Source organism: Elephas maximus, chromosome 8 (assembly GCF_024166365.1).
Source record: "Elephas maximus indicus isolate mEleMax1 chromosome 8, mEleMax1 primary haplotype, whole genome shotgun sequence".
Lineage (NCBI taxonomy): Eukaryota > Metazoa > Chordata > Mammalia > Proboscidea > Elephantidae > Elephas > Elephas maximus.
The window spans coordinates 31,919,590-31,940,236 of NC_064826.1; the positions used below are offsets into that span (position 1 = coordinate 31,919,590).

Sequence of the window (20,647 nt, forward strand, 5' to 3'; positions counted from 1 at the left end):
TTGGTAACTAGAGAAGTTATCTTCACATTAATGGACATTTCATGACCTCGTTCCACATCTTGGTCTCCACTTGTAATTGTTGACTCATATTTGAATTCCCTACCTCCAAGTCAAGTTTGTGCTGGTTCATAAAACCCCTGTTTGGGTATTGTGCAGGCCCATGATGTTTAAGAGTCCATTTATTTGAGAATTGGAAATGCTGTATTTTGCTTTGCTGTATAAAACGATATTATCACTGCCTTCCTTTTGGCACAATGTGATCTGTGTTGTTTCAGAGCTAGACCAGTATATTGCTGAGTTCAAAGGAGGAAGTTTCCCTTTATCCATAGTTTCAAGTTATAGCAGTTGTGGCAAGAAGAAAGGGGAGAATGGTGCCTGGAGAAAGGTGAGCACCAGTCCTCGCAAGAAGTCTGGCCGCCGCTTCCCTTCACCCACCTGGAGTAAGCCAGACCTGAGTGATGAAGGTAAGGGCAGTGTGAGGATGTTGCTTAGAAGTGTCTGTATTCATGGTCTGGTTTCTGGATGCAGATGCACTTTTATTTTTATCATTATGCATTCAACAACACAAAATTCTGACTATCTCAATGCACGTTCTCAAGGAATAAACAAAGTATGTAGTAGGTTTATTGTTGTTAGTGGGTTTGAGTTGGCTCCAACTCACGATGAATTTATGTATAACAGAACAAAATGTTGCTTAGTCTTGCACTGTCTTCATGATTGTTGGTATATGTGAGTGTAGTAAGTGGTATTTTCAGAAATACTAGGAGCATCCTACCTGAAAAATACATCTTTTTTATGAGAATCCTGAAATCAAATTTATTTTTATCTTGTTAGTGATCATTTATTTTTTTTAATTTGTTTTACTTGGCATCAACAGTTAAATTTATGTAATAAAATTGTCACATTTTATCTCATATTTTTCTCCTTTTATGTGTCATTCCTAATAAAAAAACCAAACCCATTGCTGTCAAATCGATTCCGACTCATAGCAACCCTATAGGACAGAATAGAACTGCCCCATAGGGTTTCCAAGGAGTGCCTGCTGGATTTAACCTGCCGACCTTTTGGTTAGCAACCATAGCTCTTAACCACTATGCCACCAGGGTTTCCTGAGGCAACCTTAAATTTTTAAAAGTGTAAGTACACCCTATATGATAACAATTTAAAGCCTTTATAAAGCATTAATTTTACAAATTTATTTTTCATACATGACATTGTATCCTGTGCAGTGTGTTTAATGACTTATTAGGATATAAATTCCATGAGGGCAGGGATCGTCCACTGTTTTTACTGCTTAATTTGTACTACCTGGAATAGAGCATAGTGCACATTCCATAAATATTTACTTATTTTACACATACACATTCAATAAATATTTATTTATGAATGGATAAGTTATTAGAGAATAGGTCACCTTTCCTTAGCACCATGTAAGCTGAACTACAATGAATGGCAAATAAGACTTTTCAGATTCACAGTATTGGGAGTGAGGAGAGTAATGTCTTAAGTATTCATTCTAACAAAGAAGGTGCAACACATCTACCAGTATTACACCTAATCTATTTGACTTTGGTAATATGATGGTCAACAATTATATGAATTATAAATAGTCTCCCTAAAGGAAATCCATATTTGAACAAGAATGAAAAGATGGTTCAATGCATCAACCCCATGTGCGTTGTGGATTGCTGACATATATAATTAATTTTAGATCTTCAGGACCCAGTAATGGTTGCGTCGATTTTGTTTTTTGACACCATTGTTGAAAAAAATACCAAAATAGAAACCCCTTTGCATACCATGCCGATCACTTAAACGTATCCAGTTTGGTAGAGATACAACCCATTTCTTTTCTCACCTAAAACAGAGAGGTCAATTCTGTTGGATCACAGGCTTGTGGAGGGCAGGACTGGTGTCTATGAACTCAATAGAGTAGTTAGCAGAGAGCTTACTCATTATGGCTTTCTGATGATGATAAAACTATCAACAAAGAAACTAGTACAGACATTATTTCTGCTGATATACATTTAATGAGGATATATAAAACTCAACTTATTTCCCAAACACACTCTTTAGAGAAAATTTTACTACCAATATTCGTACAATTTTAGAATTCACTCAGAAGAAACTAAATGTTTTAATGAGCCCATAAAATTTGAAGTATTAGAGAAAGTCATATTTTTAGAGTCTAAAATGGTTTGTAACAGTGTTTTTCAAACCTTTTTGACCATAACCCACAGTGAGAAATACGTTTTACATCATAAGCAGTACACACAAACCTATTCATTTGTACACATGTATAATTGATACTAATCAATATATTTACTGCATATAATGCAGTGTAATATTAGCTGTTTCATTTTTTGTTTGTTTGTTTTTTTAAATGGGCCATAACCTGTAGTCTGAAAAACATTCCTGTGATTGGTAGTATTATTTTTAAAATCTCATGCCTTTTTGTGTACCATTTATACTTTCTGTATATACAAAGATAATTAAAACTTAATTTTCTACAGAAAAAGGAAAAAAACACTGCCATCAAGTCAGTGTCCCATGCGTTTCAGAGTAGAACTGCATCCCGTAGAATTTTCAATGTTTGTAATCTTAACAGACGTAGATCCTCCAGACCTTTGTTCAGCAGCACCACCAGGTGGATTTGAACCACCTGTCTTTCTGTTAATGCCGGACCACAAACCACACCAGACACTGTTATTGCCACACACACTATTTATCCATTATAGGCCCACAGATCAAAAACTACGCTTGATCTAAATAGTAGTGTTTGAGGAGAAACAAAAGTAGAGAAAGGGAGAATACCATCATCAAAAGGCAGCTATTAAACTCAATTTCTGGTACTTTGGGAACAAGGACGTAGGGAAATAAGGACTTGACTTGCGAGAAGAGGACAGTTGATACAAGCAAAGTTGAGAATTTGTGGTGGTCTCCAAACCAAACTCTTTGTCATTAAGTCAGTTCCAACTCACAGCGACCCTATAGGTCATAGTAGAGCTGCCCCATAGGGTTTCCAAGGCTGTAATCTTTAGGGAAGTAGACTGCCACATCTTTATCCCACAGAGCCGCTGGTGGGTTCAGACCATTGACCTTTCAGTTAGCAGCAGAATGCTTAACCGCTGCACCACCAGGGTTCCTTCAGGTGGTCTTAGCTGTATTGACTTCAGTAACAAATGTAAATAAGATAGTTGTTCCCTGCCAGCCACAATGCTTGTGCAGGAGGCTACGCACAGGGCCACTGCCCCGAAGAGAACCTCCTCAAGAGATGGATATTAATCTAGGAACAGCACAAAAGTGCTGCAGAGCCCACAACCTGTTTCATAAATACCAGAGTTCAAGATGCACAGGGACAAACACCTGTTCTGTTGAAAGTAATTACAGTTCTTTTTAAAACAGGTATAAAAAATAAGACCGTATCACAGCTGAATTGTAACAGGAATGCTTCTCTGTCAAGACAAAAGTAAGTTCCCCTTTCATAACAAACAGTAAAGATTAATCAAGTAACTAAAGTCACTATTTTTCAAGTTATATGCTCTTATTAATGGTCTGTGCAACTATTATACTGTTAATGTGATATTTTTAAAAGCAACAGAGACCATTCAAATGCTGATATACTTGAATGGAATCTGAAAAATGTTCCTTAAGCTTAATAAAACTGCCTAATTTTTTTGTAAGGTCAGAACTGTTACTGGCTTTATTTTTTTAATCAAGTTAATAATAACTCAATGTCTTTGATAAGAGATATGGTAAAGTCATGCATTCATAATCTTTTAAACAGGCCTTAGATGACTGATTTTTTTAAATTCTAGATTTATAGAAATATAGCATGACATGTTTTTAAGTGGTAAATATTTACAGTGATAATTATATTTATTTTTTACATTACGTATTTATTATTCATAATGTTCCTAGATAATTGATTACTTCAGCTTACAAAATTTGAGGTGTAAGAATGATTTGGCTAAAAGAAAAATGTTTGGGCAATTGTAAATACATCCCCATTGTAGCCCGATAAATTGTGTGCCCTGCAGCTTGACAGGTAACATTTAGGACCCTGTACCCTCATTCTCAGCGTTATAGAAGGGAAGAAGTAAAGAGCGAGATGGAAGAACAAGGAAACTACATCACAGAGCTACTTTCTGCCAGGCCCACTGCTAGATATCTTATATAAAATAGCCTATATAATTTTCACAACAACCCTGTGATGTGGGCATTAGGGTCTCTTTATAGACAAGGGAAACCAGGAATTGAGATGTTTGATAGATACATACATACATACGTACATACATAGATACATGGATGTATAGATAAGTATGTATGTATGCACGCATGTATGTACTAAAAAACCCATTGTTGTCAAGTCAATTCCAACTCATAGCCACCCTGTAGGACAGAGTAGAGCTGCCCCATAGGGTTTCCAAGGAGCCGCTGATGGATTCGAACTGCCAACCTTTTGGTCAGCAGCCTAGCACCTAACCACTGTGCCACAAGGGCTCTGTGTGTGTGTGTATGTGTACGTACATATATGGACCTATATCCATATTGCTAGTAAGTAATAGAGCCAAGCCGAAATTCCTGTTTGCTCCAATATATCACACTGCCCCCATACAACACAGTGTTTATTGTCTTAGTTTTATCATCTGGAAGACAGAAGAAAAAAACTGAAATGTTATCAGTCAAAGTAGATTTCTATATGAAATAAAATTATATCCATTGAGGAGAATTTTGAGTAGGAGTTAGGATCAAAACCCTTTATGCTAAGCTCTCAGGGTATGGGAGTGGGTTGCTACACTAAATGGCATGTATGACATGCCTTAAAGTATATTAAAAAACCCTTTCCCCAATCTACACCAAATCCTGAAAAGAGGTACCATGTCTAGATTTCCATATTGGGCCTTGGGTTGTTGCCCTCACTTTTAAAAACCTTTTTCTGAACTTCACGTTAGGTGTTTAGAGAATGACCTGTCATTGACGTTGAATCTGGATCAAAGACTCTCTCTGGGTTCAGATGATGAAGCCGACCTTGTTAAGGAACTTCAGAGCATGTGTTCCAGCAAATCTGAATCTGATATAAGCAAGGTGAGCAACACCAGTGGGTGTGGACATCAAGTGAGACCCTCCAGCAATGGAGAGACTTTCTGGAGCCACAGCATAACACTTGTTCCCTGAAAGAAAGTCCTTATTGCTTGAAATTAAACCATCCATCACCTGCTTTGAATAGCCATTTCTTCTGAAATATCTTTTGTACAGTAAGGCAGCCTGATTGGGTAAAGTTTGTTTTACCCCACTCTGAAAGACCTAAAACTTATGTCGTGTATGTTAATTGGATTAGCACAAAGAACACCAACACACTTGGGAGTCATTTTTCTGAGCTTCACTCTGAGTTTCCCCAGGTTTTTTTTTTCCTTATTGTATCCCTAACTTTGTGCACATAAGTCGTCTAGGAGCAAGAGATAATTAGAGCAAGCATCATGGCAATCCTGTGTTGGAGACTGCGACAGCAACAACTTTCTTTACCAATAGAAAGAATTGGCCTGTAAAATGCATATAATCATAGTCCGTAAGCAGTGAAATTTGAGATCCAAATATGAAAACCAGTGACCTGAAATTCCAAAGAAAACATTAACAGCATCAAGTTCAACCTGTTTTGGTGCTCCGATATCTCCAAGTTGAACCAGGCTTCCTTCGTAAATGCCTTTTACCAGAAAAGGAACGTAAGAAGATAGAACCAATGCAGGCTCCACTGCAGACTCAGCTATTGTATATGAATAGTCATAATCTCTGGAACAAAGTAGAAGCAATGCTCTTACCTAAACCTTGCTGGAAATGAGCTGAAATAATTGTCCACTGGGAAGTAAGGCTGTGATTAAAGTCTTGCACTCTTTTCTAGTTATATTTTTTTTCCTATAAAACTCTTCCGGTCTTCTCTTGACTTTTTTAATAGAGTGAGAAATGGATCATGACTTGATAAACTGTATTTTCCAGATTGCTGATTCCAGGGATGATTTAAGGAGATTTGATAGCTCCAGAAACAGCCCTGCATTTTCAGCAACTGTTAATAATCCACGAATGCCAGTGTCACAAAAGGTAAGTGTCTCTCACCTCCCAAAATGGGGCCGAGAAAGATTGCTCTGGAATCGACTTCACGAACTTTGAATGTGAAACACAGGTACTTTAAAACAACGGGGATAAGATAAGGATAAAAATGTTCAGAGTTAACCAAGATTAAAGAAAGATTGTTATTTGAGATATCTTGAAAGAATGACATAAAAAAAAAAGCATTACTTTTTCTTTCTATTCGATGCCCAAGATTTTACTCCAAAACTGTGCATTTCTTTTGAGAAGGTCTCCGTTTGTTTTCATTGGAGCATGCCAAAACTAGAAGTAATAGAACTTCGGTTTTCTTGGTTATTCCATTTTAAGATGTGTTGTTTTTCAGTCCTCAACTGAAAAACAAGATTTCCTGCATTTTTGGAAAATTGGAGTTAATTACAGCCAAGGAAAGTCAGGCTGAGTGGTAACATAAAGATATTTTACACAAATCTAATAATTTTTGTTTTCATTTTCCTAACTTGTCATAACATGCAATGTGTTTGAATGAGAGGCTTTCCTTTAAAGACAAAGTCAAAATAGCAAATGGAAAAGCCAGGCTTCAAATAGACTTCATTAACGTCTTGAGAGAAATTCCACTGCATGGTGCTGGACCATTATTGATCAGTTAGTAAGTGGCAAGAGATGGCACTGCATGGTACTCCTGGGTGGATGGAAATAATAAAACAACTTCTTATCCATTAATTATTTTGTGAGGATGCAGATTTCGTGCAGGCGTTTAATTATATGTGGCTTATTCACCAAGGCGTAGCGATTCAGCTCACAGCCTGTTCCCATCTCCTCCCTTGGTGGCACACAAAGGCCAGGGCCGGGGGGCAGTGCAGAGAGCAGGGTTATAATGGAGCACAGTGAGACTATTAAATTATTAATCCTTGTCTGGTCTCATGGCAGGCCCTGCTAGTTACATGTAAAACTTTGCGAGCTATGTGTGTTGGAGGAAGGAGGGGGTTAGGGAAGTTGGCAGGGCTGAGGCCCCCAGTAAAAAATACACGACATGATGACCTGTGTTGAAGAAGAACATGGTCTTTCAGGCCCACTCTATCACAGTGTCGGCTTTTTTTTTCCTCAATTGGGGAACAATTTAGACGCTCAGCAAAAGCAAAATTTGGAGACATTTTAGGGAAGATGACCTAAAGAGGTGACCTGGGGCCTCTACTGAGCATTCTGGTTGGAAAATACTTTAAGAGTTGCCTCTTGCCATCTTTAAAGCCTCCACTATTTGCCCGTGTGTGGTGGCCCACCTTGAGCTTTGGTTCACTGGAGACCAGAACACATTCCCTGAGCTTACACATCAGTTCTGCAGCATTCCTTGTGGATCATAGTGGAAGGGGCTGTGAAGGTCTGGGAGGAGGAACAAGAAGGGCCGAGTCACTGTCCTGTACACAAATGTTGACAAGCAGTGACTGGCTGGGTTGTGTGAATATCTAATGAGATACATTTTTGTATCCTACTTCTCTGTCCCATGACCCTGTTGAGTTTTCAATAATAAGATTGTCGTTGTCAGGTGCCATCAAGCCAATTTCGACTCACAGTGACCCCCTATGACAGGGCAGAACTGCTCTGTAAGGTTTTCTAGGCTGTAATCTTTTATCGGAGCAGATCGCCAAGTCTTTCTCCTAAGCAGCCACTGGGTAGGTTGAAACCACCAATCTTTCAATTAGCAGTCAAGTGAGTGCTTAACCATTGTGCCACCAGGGCTCCTTTATAAGAAAGTACTGTCCATAAAAAGTTTTAAAAAAGGACTGAAAGTAGGGTAAGCTTAGTGCAGCTCAGGGCAGCTTTAAAAGCGATCTTTAAAAAATGAGCTTTATACTGCCTGGTTCTTACAGAAGGACTCCAGGTTATTTAAATGTGCAGTTAATAGGACAGCAATTAATAAAAACAAGCATGCATTGAACGCTGGCCCCCACCCTTTCTTGGAGGGACTCATCCCCAGTGAGTAGAAGATGTTTTTCTCAAGACCTGCCAGCAGAGGGCAAAGTCACACTCATTTGGCAGCCTTCTCAAAGTGTGGTGGGCTCATTCCTTTTCTCTCCTGGGGAAGGTAGGCTCACTTCTGACTCAACTAGCATTTCTTGGTTAGATGCCCAGTTTCTTCTGTTATCAGAAAGTAACTCCCTTCAGAGCTAAGAGCTCTCTGGGTTATTTGAAACCACTTTCTCCTGCATGGCAAGAGACTGGCTATGCCTTCGCCAGAGAGGGGCCTTACAGCTGCCATCACCCTTTAGAAGGCAACACTGAGTGAATTAACCTCATTACTTGCCGTAGTATAACTCCTTACTGCTCCAACAGGAGTGGAATGTAGTTGGGTTTATCAGTTAGATGGCATGTTAGACAGCCTTCTAAATTAAACACACAGACACAATTTTTTAAACCATCAATAGAAAGAGCAAACCAAAACCAAACCCATTGCCATCAAGTCGATTCCAACACATAGCAACCCTATAGAAAGAGCAGAGACTAATAAACATGTTTTCTTCCCACGTGTGCAAACTAATCTCCCTAAAGCAAGAGTTCTCATCTTTGACGTTATAATGAAATCTGCCTGAGGAATTCTTTTTTTCTAACGAATTTTTTTTTGTTGCTGTTGTAAAAATAGATAACACAGCATTTGCCAGTTCAACATTTTCACTTGTACAGTTCATTGAAATCAATTATATCAATCATATTGTACAACCAACACCCATTGCCATATTTTCCATCCCATAAACGGAAGCTCAGTGCTAAACCCCAGTGCTCAAAGCTAAACTAAAATTCCCCTCTTTCCCCTTCCCGCCTGCCCCTGCTAACCACTGTCAAACTCTGATCTCTATACATTTGCCTGTTGTGTGTGTCTCACCTGAGGAGTTTTTGAAGTTCCTATGTCTAGTTTCCACCCTGTAAAGGTTCTGACATAATTGGCCTGAGGTTCATAATGGACATTAGGATTTTTTTACGAGTTCCCTGGTGATTCTCATTCAAAACCAGGGCTGGGACTCATTGCTCTAAAACACAGCTCTGATATATCACCCTCCTCACTTGCCATCCCATTTCTTTCTTTCCAAATGTATCTTCTAAGGGGTTGATACTGTAACCTTTCACATGTAACTTACTTTTTACTCTTCCGGCAACCTCATCGTACATAGTTCCTTTCCTTTAGGACCCTTTCTCTCCTCCTCACCTGTCACAATCATGTACGTCCCTAAAGGCCCGCCTCTAACACCATCTCCTCTGCAGTGCTTTCTGTGCTTTCTGCTTTGCAACCTAGAGGCCAGAAGTTACGGTATCCTCTTAAATTCTAGCAGATACTTAGTATTGAATGAATGGATGAATGAATTGTTCTGACTTCACAATAACCCTTTAAAGTTAAATAACTAGAACATCTACTCCAGGGGCAGTGCCTTTCTATACAAATTATACCTCATCTTGGAGTTTAATATGCATAGCAACATTGATAGTAACCTGATGTGTTTAATACAGAGAATTTTGGGGGTTTGGAAATGCCCTTAACTCTCCTACACCCAGACTCAGGTACCTCATAGCTTTGGGAAAAACACCTCCAAACTTGTGCTTGGCTGCCAGAGTGTCAGGAGCATCACCCTCTGGTTCAGGACATTGTCCCTCAGTCACTTGCTCTTTTCTTGCCCTCCCAGGTTTGAATTGCCATGGCTCTCACTAAGCCCAAGTGCTTCTCCTCGTTCTCATCATGCCTCCTCATCCTCTGTCCTCCTGCATCTAGGGACTGACTCTGCCTCACAGGTCTACACATCCAGCCTCTGTATCCCTAACCACATTTTTCACTGTTGCAGGTGCTTCTTGGTCCTTTATTTCGTGTGGCATTTCCTGCCTCAGACCATGAAGGAGCATTCTCCTTACCTTCATGTTGTAGTGAAAGGAACAGACTAGAAAAAGCTCTGTGCGTCTCCTTTCCTGTCTCTGGTTCTTGGTACCGCCCATGTAGATTTCCAGAGGAGGTTCAAAGATCATAGCAAAATTATTTACAATCGGATCTACATACACACACCTGTAGATTCTCTGTATCAACTAGTGGCAATCCTTACTTTATAGCATGCCATGTTTGTTGTTGTTAGGTTCCGTCAAGTTGGTTCCGACTCATAGCGACCCTAAGCACAACAGAACGAAACACTGCCTGGTCCTGCGCCATCCTTACAGTGGTTGTTACGCTTGAGCTCATTGTTGCAGCCACTGTGTCAGTACACCTCCTTTAGGGGCTTTCTGTTTTCTGCTGACCCTTTGCTTTGCCAAGCATGATGTCCTTCTCCACGGACTGATCCCTCATGACAGCATGTCCGAAGTGTTGCCATCCTTGCTTCTAAGGAGCATTCTGGTTGTAGTTCTTCCAAGACAGATTTGTTCATTCTTTTGGCAGTCCATGGTATATTGAATATTCTTTGCCAACACCACAATTCAAAGGCGTCAGTTCTTTTTTAGTCTTCCCTATTCATTGTCCAGCTTTCACACGTGTATGATGCAATTGAAAATACCATGGCTGGGGTCAGGCACACCTTAGGCTTCAAGGTGACATCTTTTCTTTTCTTTAAAGATGTCCTTTGCAGCAGATTTGCCCAGTGCAATGCGTCGTCTGATTTCTTCACTGCTGCTTCAATGGCTGTTGCTTGTGGATCCAAGCAAAATGAAATCCTTGACAATGTCAGTCTTTTCTCTGTTTATCATGGTCTTGCTCATTGGTCCAGTTGTGAGGATTTTTTTTTCTTTATGTTTTGTTTTCTTTATGTTGTGGTATAATTCATACTGAAGGCTGACCTTAGTAGAGTCGACCTTAATGACGTGGATAGAGTCAAGTTTCGGGACCTTCATTTGCTGTTGTGGCATGACTCAAAGTGAGAAGAAACAGCTGCAAACATCTGTTAATAATCAGAACCTGGAATGTACGAAGTATGAATCTAGGAAAATTGGAAATCGTCAAAAATGAAATGGAACCCATAAACTTCGATATCCTAGGCATTAGTGAGCCGAAATGGACTGGTATTGACCATTTTGAATCAGACAATCATATAGTCTACTATGCTGGGAATGACAGCTTTAAGAGGAATGGTGTTGCATTCATTGTCAAAAAGAACATTTCAAGATCTATCCTGAAGTACAGCGCCATCAGTGGTAGGATAATATCCATACTCCTACAAGGAAGACTATTATTATTCAAATTTACCCATCAACCACTAAAGCCAAAGATGAAGAAATAGGTTTTTATCAGCTGTTGCAATCTGAAATTGATCAAATATGCAATCAGGATGCATTTATAATTACTGGTGACTGGAATGCGAAAGTTGGAAACAAAGAAGAAAGATCAGTAGTTGGAAAATATGGCCTTGGTGATAGAGACAATGCTGGAGATCAAATGATAGAATTTTGCGAGACCGATGACTTCTTGTTGCAAATACCTTCTTGCACCAACATAAATGGCAACTATACACGTGGACCTTGCCAGATGGAACACGCAGGAGTCAAATTGACTACATCTGTGGAAAGAGACGATGGAAAAGCTCAATATCATCAGTCAGAACAAGGCCAGGGGCTGACTGTGGAACAGACCATCAATTGCTCATATGCAACTTCAAGCTGAAACTGAAGAAAACCAGAGCAAGTCCATTAGAGCTAAAATATGACCTTGAGTATATCTCCCACCTGAATTTAGAGACCATCTCAAGAATAGATTTGACGCATTGCATTCTAGTGACAGAAGACCAGGCGAGTTGTGGAATGACATCAAGGATATCATCCATGAAGAAAGCAACAGGTCATTGAAAAGACAGGGAAGAAAAGACCAAGATGGATGTCAGAGGAGACCCTGAAACTTGCTCACAAACGTCGAGCAGCTAAAGCAAAAGGAAGAAATGATGAAGTCAAAGAGCCGAACAGAAAATTTCACAGGGTGGCTCCAGAAGACAAAGTATTATAATGACGTGTCCAAAGAGCTGGAGATAGAAAACCAAAACGGAAGAACACACTCAGCGTTTCTCAAGCTGAAAGAACTGAAGAAAAAGCACAAGCCTCAAGTTGTAATAGTGAAGGACTCTATGGGGAAAATATTAAACAATGCAGGAACCATCAAAAGAAGATGGAAGGAATACACAGAGTCATTATACCAGAAAGAATTGGTTGATGTTCAACCATTTCAAGAGTTAGCATATGATCAGGAACTGATGGTACTGAAGGAAGGAGTCCAGGCCGCTCTGAAGGCATTGGCAAAAAACAAGGCTCCAGGAATTGATGGAATATCAATTGAGATGTTTCAACAAACAGATGCAGCACTGGAGGTGCTAGCTCGTCTATGCCAAGAAATATGGAAGACAGCTTCCTGGCCAACCGACTGGAAGAGATCCATATTTATGCCTATTGCCAAGAAAGGTGATCCAACCGAATGTGGAAATTATAGAACATATCATTAATATCACACGCAAGCAAAATTTTGCTGAAGATCGTTCAAAAACAGCTGCATCAGTATATCGACAGGGAACTGCCAGAAATTCAGGCTGGTTTCAGAAGAGGATGTGGAACCAGAGATTTCATTGCTGATGTCAGGTGGATCCTGGCTGAAAGGAGAGAATACCAGAGGGATGTTTTCCTGTGTTTTATTGACTATGCAAAGGCATTTGACTTTGTGGATCATAACAAATTATGAATAATATCGCGAAGAATAGGAATTCCAGAATACTTAATTGTGCTCACGAGGAACCTTTATATGGATCAAGAGGCAGTTGTTCAGACAGAACAAGGGGACACTGATTGGTTTAAAGTCAAGAAAGATGTCTGTCAGGGTTGTATCCTTTCACCATACCTATTCAATCTGTATGCTGAACGAATAATCCGAGAAGCTGGTCTATATGAGGAAGAATGGGGCATCAGGATTAGAGGAAGATGCCATGTTTGGGTAATATGTATGTGCTGACTTTGCTGGTGTTCTAGGCAAAATTAGAAGTTGGGATTGGCCTAACTAGGCCCATGGCTAAGTAATTTCTTGTACAGCGAAATGGAGCTGGATTATGGTATCTGAACTATCTTTTCACAGTTATTTGTCAGCACGTGACCCTTTTCTCTACCTCAGCAACTCAGGTCATCAAGCAATATAATTATTTCTCTCAGATTTTCTCTCTGGTAGCCTGATGGCATAAGCTTCCCTACAAAACAAAAATAGGTGTTTTGGTTTTCTTTCCATTGACTCTTAACCTGTTGTAAAGTACAAATGGGAGGTGACAGGGGCTGCTGAGATGTGTGTGCCTTTGAGCAACTGCACCTCAGCCACTTTCTTATGCTTCCTTGGAGAGATTTGGCCCTTCTAACATGACAGAACCCAGCTGTTTCATGACTCCCTGATGAGGGAACTTTTATCAGGAAGCTATCTCCTTTCTAAGTCAAACTTTTCCAGCCTAGCCATCCTTCTCTCCTAAATACATGCAGTCTAAATTCCATACTTGTCCCATCTTTATTCTTCACTCATTACACATACTTGATGTTTGGGAAGACTCAAAGCACTGAAACTTCTAGCCAAAAGTATGTTGGAGTAGCACAGCTGACTTGCCATTTAAGATTAGGTGTGTCTGAAGATCCGGTGTCAGCAGATTTTACTTAGGTGATTAGGGATTTAATGGAGGTGTTGTGCTAGGCTTTAAAGAATTATTAGAATTTTAATACATGGAAATGGAGGGGCAAATGGGTTTAAAAGAGAGGTTGAAGCCAAATTTAAAAAGGGCTTTAGTGACATGCTGAGGAATTTGATACTGCGTTAGTAGGCCTGAAAGCATCCCCTTCCTTTCTGTCTGCACTACACAGCCGTAATTCTCTGCCCCTTTTGAAAGCAACATTGGTTTGGGTAGGGGAGAAAGAAGTGGATGCTAAAGATAACTGAGGTCTCCAGCTGAATTAACTGGGACAGCATCATTAACCAGTAATAAGCCAAGAGGAAAGGCTTTAGAAAGGGATGGAATTGGGGAAATAAAAGTTTGGCTTTAGAAAAATTGAGTTTGAAGCACAGGCCAGACATAGAGATGAATTTATCCATTAGCGGTTAGAAATGCAGTTCCCAGCTCAGTAGATAAAGGAGGACCAGAGCTATAACTTGGGGAGCTATTTGATCAGAGATGATAATTGAAACACTAAGAATGGGCAGAAAGGGGAAAGGTCATCAAGTAATACTGCGTGATCTGAAGTGAACAGAGTTGAGAAAAAGGACATTGAGGAGTTAAGGTCAAGGTTCTCAACTTCAGTTGGACATTAGAATCAATTGTAGATTTTTTAAAACTTACATCCATGCCACACCCCAGATCAATTGAATCTCTGGAGTGGGGCCCAGTCATCAATGTTATTTAAAGCTTCCCCTGAGATTCCAACGTCACAGCCAAGGTCTAGAACTACCAATTTAAGAAGAAACCTAGCAGAGTGCAAAGATGAGCTGGAGAGAGTTTCCGGAAGGGAAAGTAATCAATGTCAACTGCTTCAGAGGCATGTGGAGCAGCTCACTTAGTAGGCTTAATTTCACTTTTGCCAGTTTGCAGAATTTAATGTAGCGTAGGGGAAAAGCCCTTGAGTAAAAGTTAGGAGGCCTGTTTTATCTCAGCCTCACTGCTCTGTGACTATGGGCATATTATTTTACCTACCTACCTCTGTTTTCTAGTAGGTAAAATAAGAAACAGGCACCAGGTGATTATAAGGTTCTGAGACACTAAATAAAAAAAAAAAAAAAAGCATGCTATTTCCAAGTATAAAAGATCTTGAGCCACCTAATCATAGAATTTCTGCACAGGAGCCTTAATTTATTAGAATGTAAGCTCCATAAAGGAAGAATGTTTCTCTGTTATGTTGCCTGTTATATGCCAAGCACCTAGAACAGTAAATGCTCAAAAAATATTGGTTGATTATTTGTCGTCCAATTTTCATTCTACAGATCTGAAAATAAAAGGCAGAAAATTTGGGTGAATTACTCATAGTGACATAGTTTATTTGTAGAGCTGTCTACTCCTAGTCAGTTGGACTAGTCCAATTTGGTGATTTCCTTGGGCCAAAGATTTTGTTTGGCTCCTTGGTTGGTGCAAATGGTCTGTGCTCAACTACTAACCTAAAGGTTGGCAGTTCGACTCCACCGAATGGTACCATGGAAGAAAGGCCTGACATCTGCTTCCATTAAGATGATAGCGAAGAAAACCTTATGGAGCAGTTCTACTCTGTAACAGATAGGGTTGTCATGAGTCAAAATCAACTCAACAACAACAGATTCAGGATTTTGTGAAGCTCCTGTTGGTAAGGATAGCCCAGATTCATCAGCATTTGATTCACTGACTCCTGTGTCTCAGACTTATGTGATACGAGGAAAGGCCTAATGAAAATAAGGCAGTGAGTCTACAAGAAATTAATCATGTATGTTCTCCTTTCTCTTATCTTTTTTTTTTTTCATGGGAACCTGAGTTTAGAGAGAAACTCCTTTGTGCTTGCTCAGAGGAAGAATTAGGACTAATTACAGGAGAGGAAGTTGGTAAGCTTGGCAAATGTGACAACCATTGTCTTGTTTCTCTTCTCTTGCAGGAGGTCAGTCCTCTCAGCAGCCATCAAACTACAGAATGCAGCAACAGTAAATTAAAGACCGAGTTGGGTGTTTCAAGAGTGAAATCTTTCCTTCCTGTTCCTAGAAGTAAAGTCGCCCAGTGTTCCCAGAACACCAGAAGAAGCAGCAGCAGCAGTAATACAAGGCAAATAGAAATAAATAACAACTCAAAAGACGAGATTTGGAACTTACGCAAAAATGAACAAGTAGAAAAACCTAACAAATAGGCCTGCCTACAATTTTCTCACTTTTCTGTATATTTCACACCAAACCAAGGACAAGAATGTGTAAATAACTTAGTGTTTCATTGTGATATAAAGTATGAGTGCGGGACCACTATTCAATTTTTTGTAAAGAATGTATTTATAACCAACTTTTTTTTTTTGCATTTTTTTTTTTTTTTTATTCTGTAGGGTCAAACTTCAATACTAAGAAGTTACGCCAGCTTTTCAAGTAGTTTTATAATAGAAAAATTATAATAGTTTTAATGAAGATGTTCAGGGGTATCAAAGCAGAGTTGTTTGTGTACTGTATATCTGTATATATTTGTACATATATGTATGTGTATATTGAAGAAAATCCGTAAATCATATTGTATACTACTTGTTACAAAATGTGTACAGCATTGGCTTAGAAAACATGTACCATTTTAAATGGAAATCATAATTCTCTGTTCACTTGATGAGGAATAACTAGAATGGGGCAATAATAAATCATTTCTAAACAGTTTCTTTTCATTACAAGCCATATTAAGTATTTTGCCTGTTAAATTCTAGTTTCACATTTTAAATCTTTTAATGGTTACATTGCTGTTTAGTTGCATCGTGTATATTTATGCTTAACGAGTTTGCATTATAAATCCTATAAAATACGAAATTATAATGAAATAAAAGTGTTATCTTTCTTACAAAAGTTTTGTACCTAAATGGATATGAAAAATACCTGCATTCATAAATACTTCAATAAATTAATTCAGAATTAACTTCCTCTTCAACTTTAGTTCTAGTAGCACAACTGATATTTTCTAGAACTGTTTCTTCTAAAATTGCAGATAAAATCACTTTTACTTATACAACTCAGAGGTGAGATGCTTTGACATCAAATAAAATACTGACTTAGTGAAACAATTTTGCTGCAGTTTCAATCTGTAGTTCTTAGTTTATTCATGCGGTAGATATTTGTGTGCAACTTCAGAGACATTCATAAAACTCTTGTCCTCACAGAACAAGCTGTTCACAGACTCACTCTTACAGGAGTGTTAGGTAATTGGTTTAAATAAAAATAAAATAGACATTTAAGTGGAGCTCCAGGAATTAGGTGCTCACTGAACAAAAACATTTTCCACCCTCCCCCCTTTTTTCCGTAAATACCAAAAAAAAAAAAAAAGTATGGTTTTATCCCAAGAATCATTTACTTGTTTAAGAGTGTTTAAATCCATTTTTTGGCCAGAATAGTTGTTTACACCTGCGTTCATACAGGATTAAACATTGCAAAACTGCTGGTATCTTGCAAACACAAGATGTGTCACAGGGTGTGTTAGTTATCTAGTGCTGCTATGACAGAAATACCACAAGTAAGTGGCTTTAACAAATTAATTTTCTACATTTTAGGAGGATAGAAGTCCAAATTAAGGGCACCATCTCTAGAAAAAGGCTTTCTTTCTCTAAACTCTGAAGGAAGGTCTTTGTCTCTTTTCAGCTTCTCTTTCTTGGTTCCTTGATTTTCCTGTGGTCTGGCATTCCCCTTCCCCCATGTCTGCTTGCTTCTATGTGCCTAATCTGCTCTTTTACATCTCAAAAGAGATTAACTTAAAGCACACCTTATACTCTACTGTCACTGTCACGTTAACAACAAAGAAACCCCATTCCCAAATGGGATTATAACCACAGGTATAGGGGTTAGGATTTACAGCGCATATTTTGAGGGGACACAATTCAATCCATAACATAGCTTGAAGGTAAGTTCCTGCAAAATACCCTAATACATTTTGCAATTGCTTACGTAAGAGATAAAAAGTAGAGGCTGCATAAACCTTGATGAATGATTAATGAAGAAAACTAACCAATTTTGATAGGGTCTCTTTTACACAAGTACAATTTTTTTTCTATGCATTTAGTCATTCATAAAAATTAAATTCAGTTGGCTATAGCCTAGCCTTATTAAGATATCAGTTCACAACAAGTATGACCCATTACAGGAAGGTCACTGTCTAAAGTTAGGATGCTTTCTGAATTGTTTTCACCCCTTCGCAAGATACTTTTTCTCAGAGAGCATCCTACACTTGTCAAAGTAGTAAATGAGTGAGTAGATATCCTCTGTTAGTTTAGTCTGGTTTTAACTATGACTAAATATGTTTACTTGTGGACCAAGATGCCTTTTCAGTGTTAACTTGAGAAAGAGAAAGGATTACAGAAATAAACTGGGAAGGGATATGCAGAGTCACGCACTATGTCCACTTAGTAGTGAAGGTAAGTAACACTGGAAGAGCAGGAGTCAGGAGCTCAAGTTCTGACCTCATCTCCCTAAACCTACAAATGTAAAGCCATCTCAATCAAAATCCAAGCAGGAATTAATTTTAGAAATCAATAAGCTCATTATATAGGTAACTTCTTTTATAACCCAGAAGTTTCTGGTATATCTGCTTGCCTCCCAGAACTGGAGACAGCACACAGATATTCAAGTCACTGTGGCTCAGCTATATGCCTTTTTTTTTTTTTTTAATTTATTTATTTTTGGTGACCTGTTGATTTGAGGCACTTTACTCTCTTTAGAAAATAAAAACAGTCGGACCAAGTTCATTTGGTGTCCAGGTCTTCGTGCCAAAGGGTATAAACAGTCAGTGTTCTGTTTTCTTCCTGACAAATCCTTCCAGTGGTGTTTAAGTCCAAATACAATAATATTTTCACTATTTTGTTTAAAGCAAAAGCAGCACAAGTTGGTTTTGCCAAGCCAGTTTTTTGTTCCAACCTTTCTGACAATCGATTTTGCTTCACCCTAAAATTTTCAAGACAGGTCTTCTGAGTAAGGAAATAGGAACTAGTGTAATTTGTAGTGGGAAACCTTGGTGGCATAGTGGTTAAGAGCTAAGGCTGCTAACCAAAAAGTCAGCAGTTGGAGTCCACCAGGCGCTCCTCAGAAACCCTGTGGGCAGTTCTACTCTGTCCTATAGGGTCACTATGAGTTGAAAGCGACCCTGCAACAGGTTTGGTTTTTTGGTAATATGTAGCACTTGTGTGGTGTAATTTGTGAGGCAAGAGATGTTACTGCCTCAGTCTTTCTTCCTAGTTTCTGAATTGTCTTATTAAAATGTGATACACTGTAGTCCTCTCCTCTGTGATAGGATGATTAGAGCACAGGAATTAAAGTAATAAAACTCCCTGTTCTCCCTTGAGAGAGATCTGTGTGGCATTGACGCATGACACTTAGCTTTCTGGGGTGTAGGTTTATTTATTTGTGACTAAGGTACCTGCTGACTCCAAAACTTTTTGCTTCTACCATTCATCCAAAAAGCAAAATCAAATCCGCTGCCACGGAGTCAATTCAATTCCAACTCATAGTGACCCTATAGGACAGGGTACACCTGCCCTGTAGGGTTTCCAAGGCTGTAAATCTTTACAGAAGCAGACTGCCACACCTCTCACGTGGAGTGGCTAGTGGGTTAGAACTGCCGGTTTACCGATGAGCGGCCGGGCACTTAACCACTGTGCTGCCAGGGCTGCTTCTACCAATCAGGCACCTCAAGTAATCGCAGATTAACTTTTTTTTTTTTTTTTTCTCCTAGCTGATACCTGAGGGAGCAGAAATCAGATCCCTATATTTCATTAAAGCAAAGGAAACAGAACAAAGGCAATGGGGATGGATGACTGACATCAGGTGCTGCCCAGGTACATGTTGTGGGAGACGGAGCAGGGAGAGGAGGGAATTGTAGGGTCTGACTCCATTTTTGATGTTTAGCTGCTGACAGCTTTCAAGCCCTACAACTCCCCTTTCTCTGTGCCTACAACTAAGAAAGCCTGGAAAGTTCTTTGACACTGGTAGGAAGTTCAAACCACACAAGCCTTGGTCCACTGGAGGGAACCCTCACCCCAAGCCCACTCCCTAAACCAATAAAAACGCAACCTAGTTACCCCTCCCTTTTCTCTTAAGCCATTTTTGGACTTATTTGGGAGCCTGCCCTACTCTCCGTAGAAGACCTCGTTACGTGAGTAAAAAAATGTTCATACCCTCTTGGTGTATGGGTAGCATCATCAGTCTCGGTTTTGGTTGTGGGGGCGGTCCATTTTCTCCGCAGGGGGCCCACAGCACCATCTTCTTTCCCTTCCTTTGAGGTGCTAAATACTAATTTATACCTGATGTAAACTTTAAATACTCTTACATTACGTACTTTTGCCTCTAAGTCTAATATTTGTCCAATATACTCAAAGAGCATTACTGTACCAACTAATTCTTTGTATAGTGTTCACAACTGGGCTGTCATGTCAGTCATGGAAGTCCTGGGTTTTTTTTCCCAGACTAAGCCTGCACCCTGTTAAACTCGTATCTTCCAACTTCCCCATTTATTGGAGCATTTGCACTGCCAAGATGGATCATTATTTTGTTTTTTCTCACACCTCTCTGACAGATCTACTTCATAATCACTTCAGATTTTTCAAAAATGAGGCTCAGATAGGTTTAGTGAATTTCATGGGATCTCACAGCACGTCGAGGCAGGCCTGAGATTAATCATTGGAATGCCTGCTTTCTAATTTCAAACCAAGACACATTTCTCATTGGGAATAGCCAACTGGTATATTATAGAGCCTAACAACCAGTGTAGCCTCTTTAAAGAGACATCTACAGACCGATGCTTCAGGAGACACCATTCACATGGAATTCCATGGATGGTACCTCCTTTGAATTGTGAAAAATGTCCCCATGCCCAGAGTGTCTATCATTCCTGTTCAAGGTGAGAAGGGCCTACTCTGAATTAAA

At 39.3% G+C, this 20,647-nt stretch overlaps 1 protein-coding gene across 5 annotated transcripts in view; it reads left to right on the top strand.

The window, feature by feature from the left end:
- CTTNBP2 (cortactin binding protein 2) overlaps nt 1-16,577 on the top strand; it is a 174,339-nt gene extending 157,762 nt beyond the window's left edge. For 3 of the 5 annotated variants that reach the window (XM_049893339.1, XM_049893338.1, XM_049893340.1), the window contains exons 16-20: nt 276-464; nt 3,406-3,469; nt 4,956-5,088; nt 5,995-6,096; nt 15,658-16,577. In XM_049893339.1, the coding sequence (XP_049749296.1) occupies nt 276-464; nt 3,406-3,469; nt 4,956-5,088; nt 5,995-6,096; nt 15,658-15,903 (734 nt within the window). In that variant the 3' untranslated portion in view covers nt 15,904-16,577. The remainder of the gene's footprint in view (nt 1-275; nt 465-3,405; nt 3,470-4,955; nt 5,089-5,994; nt 6,097-15,657) is intronic. The other 2 variants (XM_049893336.1, XM_049893337.1) reach the window with 1 other exon arrangement.
- The last annotated feature ends 4,070 nt before the right edge of the window (nt 16,578-20,647 follow it).